This window comes from Pseudopodoces humilis, chromosome 3 (genome assembly GCF_049639895.1).
Source record: "Pseudopodoces humilis isolate 2021_Gansu_Grassland_sample_001 chromosome 3, ASM4963989v1, whole genome shotgun sequence".
In the NCBI taxonomy this organism is placed as follows: Eukaryota; Metazoa; Chordata; class Aves; order Passeriformes; family Paridae; genus Pseudopodoces; species Pseudopodoces humilis.
Window position 1 is genome coordinate 78,373,147 of NC_142202.1, and position 14,752 is coordinate 78,387,898.

Sequence of the window (14,752 nt, forward strand, 5' to 3'; positions counted from 1 at the left end):
ATGCTTCAAACTTTACATTTGCCTTAAAACAAATCTTTGTTTTAACAACGGAACTGTTTTTTTATTTTTCAAAGCAAATTGTGATTAGATGCTAGGTACAATTAAAGAATCTTGTTATTGTTGTACAGACTGAAAATTAATCCTACATGAGTCAATCAGCCTTTTTTGGGTTTATTTTGTAGAATCTATGGATTCTGAGAAAAATTAAAAGGTTGTAAGACATAAAAATAGCAAGATATTAACTAAACAAAATTACAGTTGATGTAATGTTCTTTTATGGAATAATTCTTGAGCTCCTGATTTTGCTTTCATCATGTCATAGTGAACTGTTTTCAATTGTTTTGTCTTGTTCATGTGAATTTGGAATTTCAACTTTTAGGGTTTTTTTTTTAATTAAAAAAATAAAAAAATCTGTAGCTGATACAACATATTAGCCAAGAATCAGGTAGGGGAGGGAGGGAGAAGATGGATTGCATTTAGAGAAGTGGTTATTTCAGAGTTGCCTCTGGAAAAGATCTGTCAGACAATGGTTGTTACCATTTTTAGTCTTCATATTGGTTCATCAAACTCTATATACTATGTCTAATTCCTGTCATAGGAAACCTGAGTTACAGATGTAAGCACCGCCATGTAAGGTGTATGTATTTTTGTATTTACCATTAAGTTCAGGAAACGCTTTTGTGTTTGGATGTTGATCATTAATATTCTTTCCCTACCTGACATATATTCAATCTGATTTACCAGTACATACTGAATGTTAGTGGACTTCAAGTGATGCAGAGACTGTCTGTGATATTTCTGTCTGAAGGAGCCATCCTGTTTAGTCACAGTGCAATGTTCAAGCAAATTGCAGCTCTCACTGCTGCCTAGGATGCTCTTAAAATGAAAAGATCCAACCTGAGCATGGGCAAAAAATGTGAATGTTCTTTACATCCTTGCTGTTTTACTTCTGACTGTGGACAAGATTTCCAGTAGTGTTTGGTTGGGTTAGGATCACAGTTCTTACTGAGGTTTTTAAAAACTCATTATTCACTCAGGATTTTGAAAGCTGTGGGGAAACTAATGTATAAATGTTGCCAGTCAGAATAGGAAGCCCTAGCACAGCTTCCTAGTGTTTTGCAGAAAACTTGATGAGAGACTTTCAAGACCACCATTGTTTAAAAATAATATTTTTATAATCTTGACCTGTTGTAAAATATTTTTTGTTATACAGATGTGGCCAGTGTTTGATTGCATCATGGTTGCATGTATATGCACTAAGTATAAATGTGTTAACATTCTTCTTTTATATTTATGAAAAAAAATGCCAATGCCTCTTCTTTTCTTTTAAGGAGATGATCATCGACAAGGTTAATGGACAGGTTGTCCCTCGGTACTTGATATATGACATTATTAAGTTTAATGTAAGTACTTTCAGTTTTATTGCTTATCATTTGTTATTAATTCTTACTTCAGTTTTTATCTTATTTATATAAATAAGGGCTTCAAAGTAAATATAAACACCAAAAGCATTTGAGTATTTTGCATCTTGATAACAAGCAATGCATCAGAATTTATATTGAAAGCAGCCTTACAATACATGTTGACTTACTTTCACTTGCTCAAGGAAAAAATGGCCATTTGAAACAGTCTGCTAGACACTGTTGGAAAATTTCCCATTTCTAGAGCATGTTTAAACTATTTAGGCAGTGAAGGGTATGGAGGAGTTAGCCTGGTGTATTTGTTACCAGAGCTTCACAATGCTTGTTAGGCTGCTCTGTCACCTCCTTCTCAAATTTCTGTTTGAAACCAGGTAACTGGTCCTCTGCTAAGCCCTCAGCAGCAGGGTCCCCTGGTGGCACAGGCTGTAGGGAAAATGTATAATAAGGAAATGTCTTGCAGAAGTTATTGAAAAGGAGAATAGAGTCTAGGAATAAAGTGTTTGTGATCGCAAGAAAGAGCTGTTAAACAGTACTGGAAATAGGAAATTTGTTTTCCATAAAACCAGCTTTCAAATACAGTAAAGGTTTGAATATCATTGAGGGGCTCTTGCTGGTGCCATTTACAGACATTTTTTGTTGTCGTTTTCTTCATAGTAGCTCATATGATATTGTGTTTTGGATTTGTAAATTAGCATGGAATAGTGCTGATAACATAGAGGTGTTCTCTGTTACTGCTGAGCAGCGCTTGGGCAGCTTCAAGCCCTTTTCTGTTTCACCCTACTGCACCAGTGAGTAAGCTTGGGGTACACAAGGAGTAGGGAAGGGAACACAGCTGGGACAGTTGACTGACCAACTGACCAAAGGGACATTCCTTGCCTTGTGATGTTGTACTCTGCATATAGAGCTGGGGGAAGAAGGATGTTTGTAGCGGTGACTTTTGTCTTCCCAAGTCACCATTATTTGTGATGGAGCCCTGCTGCCTCTGGATGGCTGAACACCTGCCTGCCCATGGGAAGTGGTGAATGACTTCCTTGCTTTGCTTTTTTCGCATGTGCAGTTTTTGTTATAGCTTTGAAATGCTCTTTATCTCAAACCTTGAATTTCCTCACTTACACCATTTTGATTTTCTCCCCCTGTGTTGTTCCAGGGGAGTGAGTGGCTGCAGAATGTTTAGCACCTACTGTAGTTAAACTACAACAATGTGTTAAATTAAGTCAAAATAGCCCATGGAGAAAACACTAGTATCTGTTAATGCTTCTGGAAAAACAAAATTATTGTTTCAGTGCTCCTAACAGGACAAAAACAGTATTAGTAAACCACAGGACATTTCTAAACTACAGTTGACTCTTCCAGTCTTAAGTAAGGTACTACTCAGCTCAGGCTGTGTAAGTGGAAATTGCAAGTGTAGGCATGGTACCAGTCACCAAATTGCTTAGGTATTCTTGGAAGCATAGTCATACTGTGACTTGGAGAGCTGCTTTTAAAAAGAGTAGTTTGTGGGGAAGATGTGTTAGATTAGGACTAGAAGCTTTTGGTTAACACATTTTAATTCTGTATCTGAATGTCCTTTCTCTAGCCTTTTCTGAAAAGTAGGTGTTAGTTTCCTGGATCCCTCCTACCATTAAGACTTTTCCCTAAGCAAGAATTCCATGTACTCTTCTGAAAAATATGGTCTTCTATAACCACTCATAGGTTCTCATTTTTTCGTTACATTTTCCTGCTGCTCCACCTGTGGCTCTGTGTTTATTTACCTTCATGTCCTGCCTTGTCTCTGCTCTCCTCTTGAGTCTAACCTGCCATTCACTGCTGTTACACTTCCTTTGAAATAAATATGTAAGAAGTGTACAGTTATTCAGTTTGGGGATGTGCATATATTAGCAGAATAACACTTTACAAAACTCATAATTATTTTGCTTAAATTTTGTTTTGAGGTGGAAGAGGAGGAAACCCTCATTTGTAGTGAAGTGTCCAGACATAACATGATGAATCCCACTTGGCAAACAGGAAAAATGATCAATAGGTTTCCAGAGGATTGTCAGTGTTTTGGAAAAATCTGCTTTTGAGCAGTGTTTGGTTTTGTTTAGTTTTTAAGTGCTGTGGGAATGAGAGAGATGAGCTAGTTACTATGTCATACTTTTTTAAAGTCAAGGACAAATTAAGATCATGTTATCAGTATGAGTACAAGCAGGGCTTTAGCCATTAGTCATTAGCAGTGACCCTACTATAAAGATTAAAAAGCACAGCTGTTTTTAGGTTAATTTTAGAAGCTTAATTATAAAAATGGGCACCCAAGGATGTTTGGCTTGGCAAGAAATGATCAACAGAATTTTATCACCAAGAGAGGTAAATGTAATATAACTTGTAAATGGCAAGAAAGAGTAAGTTCCTATTTGTGTGTAAGTTATGTTTTTGTTAATTTTTTAGCAGATATTCAAATAAATAATTACACAAAACACTGGTCACAGAACATTCCTCCCCGCCTTCCAAACAATCCCTTACTCCAAAAATTCCCCAAAACAGAGGTTGCTCTGGAATTTGGTATTGTTTGTGTTGATCTGTAAAGTAGTTGAGCCTTGAAGTTGAGTGATGGAGTTACTGTACTTTCTGTCCATCATGAGTTACAAGATTTGCAGCATGTCCTCTGTCTCACCCTCCACATGACTCAGCTTACTCTGCTCTTGGAGATGCAGCTTTGCAGCTGGGGAAATGCACATTCAAACCCCATTGATAAACACCTTTGCTCAGGCAAACCTTATGTTTTAGTCAGGTCTCGTAAAAGAAGATATTTTTAGCTGAGCTTCTTCTGAAATGCTTGACCTATTTTGCTAGCTAAGCATTGCAGAGTTTTCTGGCTTTGTCAGAATATTCCGTCTGAAATATTGCATTCATAATGCAGAGAAAGTGAGTGGATAAGGACCCACCTGTTACAGATTTTCATCAATGTTGTTATTGGTGAGGCTTATTGTTACTCTTTGATTTTACTGTAGTGTGTCAGCAATAAACTATAGCAGCATTCTAGAAAGGAACAAAGGCAACTAAGACAATAGACTGACATACATGGTGTGTATTGGCTCTAGATGTCTATACAGGAAAGTCTTAGGAGAAAGGAAACATAAAAATTGCATTTCGGTGATTGTGAGAAAACTATACTTGAGTTCTTAAGCAAAACATGTCAGTTGTTTTGTCTCTTTCCATGAAAAGTTTTGTATTGAATTCTGATACTTACCATATATAGCTGCTGCAAAAAGTCTTGTCTTCAAGGATGTTGTTGGAGTCCTTTGACTATTTCTTTTAGTTACTGTTTCTGTGACGTCTAGTTTCTAAAAGCTTGTAACACATCCCATTTTCTTGCAAGAGATGTTTGTGTCAAGAAAAACAAATGATTCTTCAGATTTAAAAATATTTTTATTGTAATTTTTTTCAGTATGAAGCATGGCATTGATTGTTATTCATAGCAACTCAAAATATGGCGTTGCTGTCTCACTGCTTTCATCTCACCTGCTCAAATCAAGTTCATAGGAAGAAAGCTCTATCCTAGTGAAATAAGTATGCCTTTTGACCTTTGTGAGCTCCACACACAAGAAATCTGGATTTTTCATATTCCTCTGAACATAAAAGGCTAGTAGGACCCAACATGCCTTATGGTATTTAGTCTTAATGAGTACAGAGCTAAATCCCTGCAGTGCATGTTGCTTTCTGGCTTCTTGGTTTGTGTCTGTATGTAGTTGAGTTCAACATTATAGTAACTGCAGGTATATAGCTACAATTTCAAATTTGGTGGGTAATTCTTCCTCTATAACAGAGGAAGCTGACGGTAGAATAATTAATTGCCTCAGAGGCAAAATGCAGGCAAGTCAAAATCCCTTTTCATCTGAAACAGTCTGCAAAAGAATGTGTCTTCATTCTTCAGTCATCTTTGAGACAGCTCTTCCTGGAAAACCTTGTTTTGAGAAGCTTTCTCTTAGATAATACTCAATAGCTACTTGTAAATATATGGACACTAAATTTAAGCAACTATTTTTTTCCTTAGTTAAGTAACAAAAAGTAACACTGGCATGATGTAGGATCTAATTAATGCATTCTTAGCAAAGATGCTGAAAATGAGTACAACTTTCCCTTTCTAACCCTGGCCTTTAAATTTTTAAACTCTAGCCAAGTTTTTCTGAGACCAGATTGCAATGGTAAGAATAGAATGAATGCTTGAAAAAGAATAATTATTTAAATGCTTAGAAAGGAGATAGGAGATAGAATTTTGATTAAATTTCCTAATACTTTGTGCATTGAATTAAGTCAAGATAAAGACTTCTTTGGTTGTCATTATGTGTAGCAATGCTGTTGCTTTTGGTAAAATTTGTCATGGTGAACAGATATGCTGGTCGTAAATCCTGCCCACAGCAAATGTGCTCATTGAATTAATGCATGAAAAATATTTGTTTTAAATCCCTGTAAAATATTACCATGTCTGACTTTTCTGTTGCAAACCACATTTTAAAGCAATGTAAGGCTCACAGTCCATGCTGTCTCTCACTTACTAGCCTATTAACCTTACCTCGAAGTTGTACTGTGAAAGTTTTGAGGGCACAATTCAGAGATGCTAGTCTTTAATTGCATCTCTTCTGTTTACAAATGCACCTGGCTGCCAGTCACGCTTTTGCCCTTAATTTTAATTCTGAGATTCTTTTTCAAATGGTGTACCTGAAAATACAGATTTAACATGTTTTTATTACTAATAGTACTCTGGAAAGTAAGGATGCTTATGGGCATGTTTGCTCTTGCACCCTTTAGATTATTTCTTCTGAAGACTTACCTAACAAACACCCAAATGCTTGTACTGGTGCTCCTGCTGCGTGTTATGTTCTCAGCCTCTCAATATACTCATCACCTCATTCCTTCAAGGCTCAGGGCTGTCAGGTAAATGAAATATGGACCATCCGCTCAGTTGTGTCTCACTTTGCTTTCTGCTGTCAGTCTGAGAGAGGTGCATTAAGTTTGCTTTTTCTTCCTCCTCCAGTTTTTATGGTGCTGTTTATTGAGAGCAAGGGCAGCTTGGCCAGGGAATGCATTTGAGTATCCTCAAATTCCAAAGGGGCAGCATTACAGTATAGGAAGAGCAACAAATAGTGGCTTATAGGATGGAGAATCAACACAGTAAGGGAGTGCACCTGCAGAAGCTTTTGGGTCTGTGAAGTAGGGTTCACGTATCATAGCGAGTTGTCATTTTAAAGTCTTTCTTGCCTTATTCCCCTTCCCTGTTGATGATCCTTTATCCATCGTTTAAAACTTGACTTGTACATCTGAACAGCAGAATTTGAAAATCTTAATTCTTTTGTAAACTTTCAGACAGCTACTTTGTTCTTTTTTCAGTTATTCCCTGTGTTTCAGTAAAGTGCACCACAACTGAAAAGTAGCATTTCTGTTCATTTTTGCATCCCTTTTTAATAAAGATCTCCTTCACTATGGTGCATGCAAAAGTAAGTTATTGTTGAAGACTGATAATTAGTACATGCTGACCAGGATGTCTTTGCTGTTTTCATGCATTTATTTTTGTTACCTAACAAGCTGCTTGTTGTTGGGGAGCATTCTCTAGTGATGCAATTAGCTTGAAGCTTTTTGACAGCAAGTTTTACTTGCTGGTTAGAGTCCATAAAAAACCCCATTGATTTCTTTCTTTCCCTTACACCTATTACTTTGATCCTTCTTTTCCCAACCCAGAGGGCACTACGGATCACAGTGAAGGTGGTCTGTTTTCCATATTTTCCAAAATAAAGAAAGCTTAAGAGAGTATTATATAAAGGCAAAAGGGAGTTAATTAAATTCTGTCATGTCTTGTTTTATTCTCAAAATATAAGTGTTGTTATACCTCAACATGAAGCATGTCTCACCAGAAACTTTTTGAATGGCAGATCATCACTAATTGTCAGAGGAAGAGACACAAAGTGTTGCTCCTGAGAGAGGGATACAGGAGAAGTAGTTCTCCAAGAGTAGAAGTTTATGTGATACTAAATCCTTTATATTTTTCAGGTGTTTGTGTCTGTATTCTTGCTTGCTTACCCTGATGTGATACTTTTTCAGCAAACCATGAAACTTGCTATAAAAAAATACAAAGTCACACTTGAAAGTTTAAGCTGGGTTGTAAATGAAAATAACTGAGATATTTTAAACCTTAAATACAATAAAGTTAAAAATATTTTCTTCATTCTTAGGAGTTTTCCTTAAAGAGCTTTTCTCAGTGTCTTTGTTAAACAATTTTCGGCTTCTTATGACTCAAACCTTTATAAACCTTCACTTTTTATCTGCATATCTTACGCTATGGAAATTTAGGATTAAATAGAAACACTGTTTCCTTCAGCTCACAGCTTATGATAGTCATTCCCATAGGAACTGCCAAGTGGACTTAAACCCAGTTTCTGTCTCAAGCAAATATTCAGATCTCTCAAAAATGTGGCAGAAATCACAGCTGAAGCGAAAGGTGTGAAAAACTTTACAGTGGGGAGAGTTTTCCAGTTGCATTATCATGTCCAGTTTTCTAAGTACTGGCAATGAAGTCTTAAACAGGCTTTCCTTGTCTGATATATTTCAAAACAAAAATCTATACGCAAAATAGAGTATTGGGGAAATGTCATAAGGAAGCAGTGAGAGTGTTCCAATGTTGTAATATCTTGTTTCCCTAACTTAGTTTTAATTACTCCTTTCCTACAATTAATCTAGCAACAATTCTTCATTTTTTCAGCTTTCTCTCTGTCTCTTGCCATCTTTTTCCTGTTTCTAGGGGAGAACTACAGAAAAGAAATAATAAAAGTTAATCAGAAGGATGTAGTAAATATAATAACTGTATATTTCAGGATTGGTTTTATGAAGATTGAAAGCAGGACCTCACTAGTATTTTCTTTTCCATGCCTAATTGGGGTTATTCAGTCTGGAAAAGAGAAGGCTTAAGGGAGACATTGCAGCCATCCAGTACCTGAAGGGAGCCTGGAAGAGATCTGGAGAGGGACTTTTCACAAGGGCCAGTAGTGGTAGGGCAGTGGGGAATGGCTTTAAACTGAGAGTGGGCAGGTTGGGATGAGACAGCAGGAAGAAATTTTTCACTGTGAGTTTTGTGAAGCACTGGAGCAGCTTGCCCAGGGAAGTTGTGGATGCCACATCCCTAGAAGTGTTCAAGGCCAGATTGCATGGGGCTTTGAGCCACCTGATCTAGTGAAAAGTGTCCCTGCCCATGGCAGAGTGTTGGAACTGGATGATCACTAAGGTCCCTTCAAACCCGGACCATTCTATGATTCTAACATGTTTGAATAGCCTGGCTGACTGTTATGGTATAGGAAAGAATGTGAAGGTGTGTTTTCATCCTTTTTAGAATATTTCTCTCATTTAAATAAATATGAGGAAGAAAACCACTTTCTCTTGAAATGAGTATTACATTTTCAGTGTTTCTTACTCATAAGCTAACCATGTACACAATGAACTAGATATCTAAAGACAGATTGTGTACTGAAATGATGGATATTTACAAGTCTTCAGGTGTTACAAGCTGATACTTAATTTTTAGTTCTATCATGGTTTAGGCAACGTAGGTGGTTCCTTTTCTAAGAAAGCCATTGTGAATAAGTGCTGATTGTTACTACTTTTTTTCTCTTCCTTTCTAGTTTTTACAAGACTTCATACTAACTATACTAGACAGTCTTATTTTAAATACCATGAAGTGATTTATATTCTAAAAACACCAGTGCCACAATCTTTTCAAGTATGAAATGGCTTGACTAATATTTTTAAGATGAAGGAATTTTCCCATGGTTCTTTAATTCGCTGGAGTGATAATTCTTTATCATAAAGACAGCTGTGTGAAAACCCAGCAATACCTATTCCTATGAAGAGTCCTTGTGAACACCTGATAGAAAGGAAGAGAGTGTGAGGAGAGTAGAAGTAGAAAGAGAAAATATTGACTGCAACAGATACTAGGTGGTCCAATTTAGGTAAGAATACTCCCATGCTATGTGCAACACAAGCACTAGGAAAAGTAATTAGAAAAAACTGAACCAGTAAAATCCTGTGTTTGACTTTGAAGATAGCCTAAATTCAGTGTAAAATAAATTATTAAAACTTATATTCCCATATGCAGTCTTTTTGTGTGTAAATATCCCATGGTGATAATGACACATCTGCTTCGTAATTAGAGTGTTTTAGAACTATGACTTTCCCTTCTGTAATTGAAGTGGGAAGTTCATCTATTCAGATTACCTGAGGGGAGGCAACCAGTCTAGACGGAACAGGATTCCTTTTTGTTTTAATCATTTACATCCCAGTAAAATCCCCTTATTGAGTTCTGGTTTTGAGGGCTCAGAAGGATTTCTAAATGAAGTCACTATACATGCAGTCAGTGAATTTGACTGAGTTTTCTGTTCTCTGAAAATAGCAGCTACTAAGCTTTCAGTGCCTAACTGGAGCTTTGTTTTCAAAGGAGAGGGCTTAGGTGTTCATCTCTGCTAGATGCCTGTTTCCATAATTCTGCCTCTTTATTGCCCAGCGTGGGTGATGAGAATCATAATTCAGTCACTTCAACTGATTGTAAATATTCTGCTTTGTATATGTTACCTTTATCCTGGTGGTGCTAATTTATCATCCAGTTGAAACTACAGAGTATTGTGGTTTTTATTGTTTATCTGTTTACAATTTTGAGCAATCCAAGAAGAGTAAGAGAGAGAGCAATATTTGTAGTACCATCTACTTTTTCTGTTTTGGTCATATTTGTTCAGTCACAGTTTTGACAGTCCTGCTGTTTTGTTCAAGTTATGTTTACTAATTAAAAAAACTCATAGAGCTATATTTGTATGTTTGTTAGACCTTGGTGTTATCCATTGGCTACTAACTTATTTCCTTTGTACATTTTAAAACATTTTATTTTTAGTGATTATTTGTTAAGGAAATACCAGTAATTTAATATATGTTTCGAGCAATATTTTTAGTAGGTCTGATTCTTCAAACCATTTTTGTTCTGTGATAAATCAGTGTGATATTTCATTGTACAAAACAACAACATATAAATTGTAATCATGTTCCTGCAGCACACTGGTTGTATTGTTACAATTGAAACAGTATTTCACACGCTGTACCTCGTTGGTGGTGAGATAAACTTTGGAAACATTTTGAAACTGATGAATTCCTTGCCCTTGTCATACATGTTTTGAATATATGAGTGAAAACTCCCAAAATTGTAAAGTTAAATAACGGCCAAAATTTTAAAATTAATTTTTAGATTCTATTGATTGTCATGCCTTTTGTCTTTTTGAAATAAAAATCCTAAGGGTCACAATTCTATAAAATTTTTCATTTCTGTAATACTTTACTTTTAATCCTGTTTGAAAAAGAAAATTTCATAGGAAACTAAAAAAGCCTTTTAGGTATTGAATGTAGTAATAATCTTATTTGGAAACTCAAAGAGCACGTTTATATAAAGCTGTGTACAAAAAGTGCAGCATCTATAAAACCATGGTCAGAAGAAATATGTGCCAGATCATTAATATAAAATGCAAAATATTAGACTTCAGAAGTGGTCTCCAAAAGTTGGGAGAACTAATAACAGGCTTTCATTGGGAAGGCAGATGTCAGCTGTGGGTGCCTTGAATTGTCAATAATAACATTAAACACAGGGTAGAATATCAGGCTGAACTCATTCTTTATTCTTCTCTCAAAATCATTAGAGCTAAGACCGTTGTGACATATGTTTTGCTCTGGCTCAGTAAGTGAAGACATACATAGAAGGTGTATCTGTGTGTGTGTGTGTGTGTGTGTGTGTGTGCTGAATTGTTCACATCTCAGGTACTGCTCTGGAGAAGCAAATGGAGCATGCTTTGCTGGTGGGTAGACTTCAACCATATCTCATGGAGGAAAAGAATAAATATTCTCAGTTTATCCTGGACCAGGCTGGTTATCAGCTGTGTCCAGAGGCCCAGGCATTATTTTTCTTTCTACTATAGCTGCATTGCAGAAAAAAGTACATAAATACCAAAATCAAAGGTGAAGTACTTTTATGGAATTTAGCGCCTGTATAGCATGGTGTGTTCACCGTGTCCATCTAGGTAAAGAAATTTCCATGTAAGGCTTGTGGAATTTGCTGAGCTGTGGCCACGAGGTAACCTTAGATGCACAGGAGAAGGAAAACTTAAATGTGAAGGGTGATGGTAGATCCTCTGAGATATCTTTCTGTTCTCCTTGTGGAGACAGAGGTGGGATGTACAACAGAAATCACGCTATCCTCTTATCCCCATGGCAGTGGTTCCTGCCATCTTGCTGTATGTAATGACCTGGGACTTGAGTTACTCACTTGATGTAGCATGAGATTGTGACTTCAACACTGAGGTCTCTGTGAACTGGGTGAAGGGCAGGAGCACAGCCTGACACTTGTCTGAGTTCTGTCTTCTTGCACCCATTTGGAACCGTGTTAGAGGGACTGGTTTTGTTGGGTGGGTGGGGTTTTTTTGGTGGTAGCATTTTTTTATTTTCTTACTTTTTTCCTTTGTTTTTCTTCTAATCTCCATTCAGCAAATAAATTGCCTTCCCCCATATCCTCAAGACAATGGATATTAAATGAGCTGCAAACCCAGTGTTTTTAAACCCATTTATTTTTGTGATTCTTACATGACTTGTTATGTATGATTTCTGTGGAGAAGTTAATTTGAAGTAACCTAAGTTTAAATTTAGAAATTTTGAGTCCTGGGTGGGTTTCAAAGTTCAGTAGAAATTTTGTCTTAAGTTTTGAAGTTATGTGGAGGATGTTTTAACATCAAAACCATATTTTGCAAGCCCACTCCATGCTGTGGGCAATGCACAGAGTTTCAACAGGTGAAGAAAACTCAGCTGCTCAAGGAAGAGGTGTTGATTCAACAGATGACTCTTCTCTTAAGGCTTGTCTAAATGATATTTTGCTTTAGGATACATTTTATTTACAGTGAGAGGGAAGTGTAACTTTCTAGCATAGGTAGGAGATACATGCTACTTGTTAATTTTGTTTTACCCTTTGCTAATATGCTTATTTTAGGTTAAAAATGTTTAGAACAGGAATTGCCAGCTAATGTACTTCAGTAACTATGCTGTCAAGTGGTAGTGGCCCTCATCCTTCTCAGACAAGTAAAAACCTACATGTTGGAATACAATCTTAATTATCTGAATGCTTAAGTTAATAAAATATCTGTATTACCTAAAAACATGCTATTAGTTAATGCCTGAGTTTAGATTATACATGCATCAATGTCTTGGTTTTTGACAACTTTTAAATGTGTGCTTTATACACTAAATCTCTTCCTGGTTTTGTCAAGGTCTCTGAATTATTTATTGCAGCCTACGTTACCCTCCTACTTATTTGCTAAAAGCAAAGAATTTTATCACTTCAAGATTTTGGATATGTCTGGGATAAATGAATTGCATATTAGCAACATTTTTTGGAATTATGGGAAATGTCTAATAACAAAGAGCCGCTCTTCTCCAATATTGCTTTTATTCAGTATGTCCTAGAGTTAAATTCAATTATATGCTACTTTTCTTATTGCTAATGTCCTGTGCTTTTGTGAGAATGAAATACTCTTTGACTTCTTAGTTTACTAGTCTGCTGAAGAAGTAGATTGGCAGCATTGTCTGTGTTTTCCTTTCTTTTACAATATAATGTCAACCTAGCTTTGACCTTTATTTGATGGAACATAGTTGTAATATACCCTTCTACTTAACAAGCTTTAAAATAGAAATATATGATTGGCAGAACTGCAGGAAATAATTAGTTCCAAGTAGATGAGAAAAGTGAAAGGAATAGAATATTTTAAGGAAAAGAAAGTGATTCAGCTGGTTTATGGTGCATATGAAGTTGCCTCAGCTTTTAATTTAACTGTTCAGAGATGGGAATAAATTTAAACCGCTCTACAAAACCATTTTTGAAGGAGTCATTGTAAAAAAAGCTTTCTAAATAACCTAACTGCTTATTGGCTTATTGGAAGCTCAAATGTATTAAATATTAATTAGCTAATTTGCTCTTTCAGACGTACTAATAAAATGTGGCTGGCTGAGTGGAAAAAGTACTGCAGGGAATAGAGCATATGCACTAGATTTTGCTGAAATCTACCTAGAGAATTATGGGGTTTTTTTAGGTTATAAAAAATATATATACACATTTCCCAAGAAAGAATTCTTCAATCAGTTTTTCAGTCATTACAGGAGGTGAGATGTGGAATTCTGTGTTTTAATTACATGTACAAACCAGGACAAGCTCAGTCACTGTATAGATGAGTACTCAGGTATGCTATACATAGGGGGAAAGAGAAAGTAAGGAAAAAAGAAGGAAGGAAAGATTGATTGATTGATTGATTGATTTTCCAACATTTTGTCTGTGTCACTTAAAAATCTGTAGATCATGCATCTGTATTCTGTGAGAAATGAATAAAGAGTGAATCACTCTCCAGCTGCTTGGATTTTTTCATACTCTTAATTTTCCATTCATTTGAATGGCTCTTTACTGATAACACCTTCATGTTTGAAAGGAAGACAACACTGAAGGCAACATTAACAGCCAGCTAAGCTTTCTTCTTCTTCATGAGCATGGATTGGTGAACAGAGATTAGGAGACATTTCACGCATGGTGTCTGCCACAGGCTTTGTACAAGACGTGCTTCACCGCAGAGTGATGGTGGCCGTGCTGCCTGTTCTTATGCTCTTATGTAGACTGAAGCAGAGTCCGAAAAGAAAGTGGTTGTGAGTTACATGTGGTACGGGAGCAATGCATAATTCTTAAAACTGTTGCCATGAGCTACTGAGGACTTTTGATAGAGGGCTAGTAGGTTCTAATGCTAGTAAAGAAATGTAAGACAAATTTAATGCCACTTTGGGCGCATGAAATGTCAAAGATTTTGGTGAAAGCCGATATGATTTTGAAAAGAACTGATTATAAATTCGTGTTGGTCTAAAACTCGCACTCTCTTTCTCTCCTAATTGAGATACCTGTTCAGGTACTACTTGTTCTCTTAACCTTTGTATGTCTCATCAGAATGTCATTTTGCCATTTAGTTTTGTGGCCTTCTTTCCGGTTGACCAGATTGGATCCTCCCTGAAGCATGTTAGAGCAATGCTTTTCCTTTGAGCTTCCTTTAGTACGGGAGATACCTGGTAGCTGATTCTTCTGCTCAGCATACTGCTGTCATTGATGATTTGAGTCCCATGTCTTCCCAGTCTCCTTTGCTCATTGCTTTCAGTTTTTGCAGAATTATGGTTTGCAAGCCAAGGCTCTGTGAGCTTATTCTCTGTAGGCCATGAAACAAATGGCTTTTGGAAATTATTTTCTTGTGTGAATAGGGTGG

At 36.4% G+C, this 14,752-nt stretch overlaps 1 protein-coding gene across 2 annotated transcripts in view; it reads left to right on the forward strand.

The window, feature by feature from the left end:
* The window catches only part of RNGTT (RNA guanylyltransferase and 5'-phosphatase), a 171,845-nt gene that overhangs the window by 49,350 nt on the left and 107,743 nt on the right, over positions 1 to 14,752 (forward strand). For both annotated transcript variants that reach the window (XM_005518195.3, XM_014263722.2), the window contains exon 10: positions 1,332 to 1,403. In XM_005518195.3, the coding sequence (XP_005518252.1) occupies positions 1,332 to 1,403 (72 nt within the window). The remainder of the gene's footprint in view (positions 1 to 1,331; positions 1,404 to 14,752) is intronic.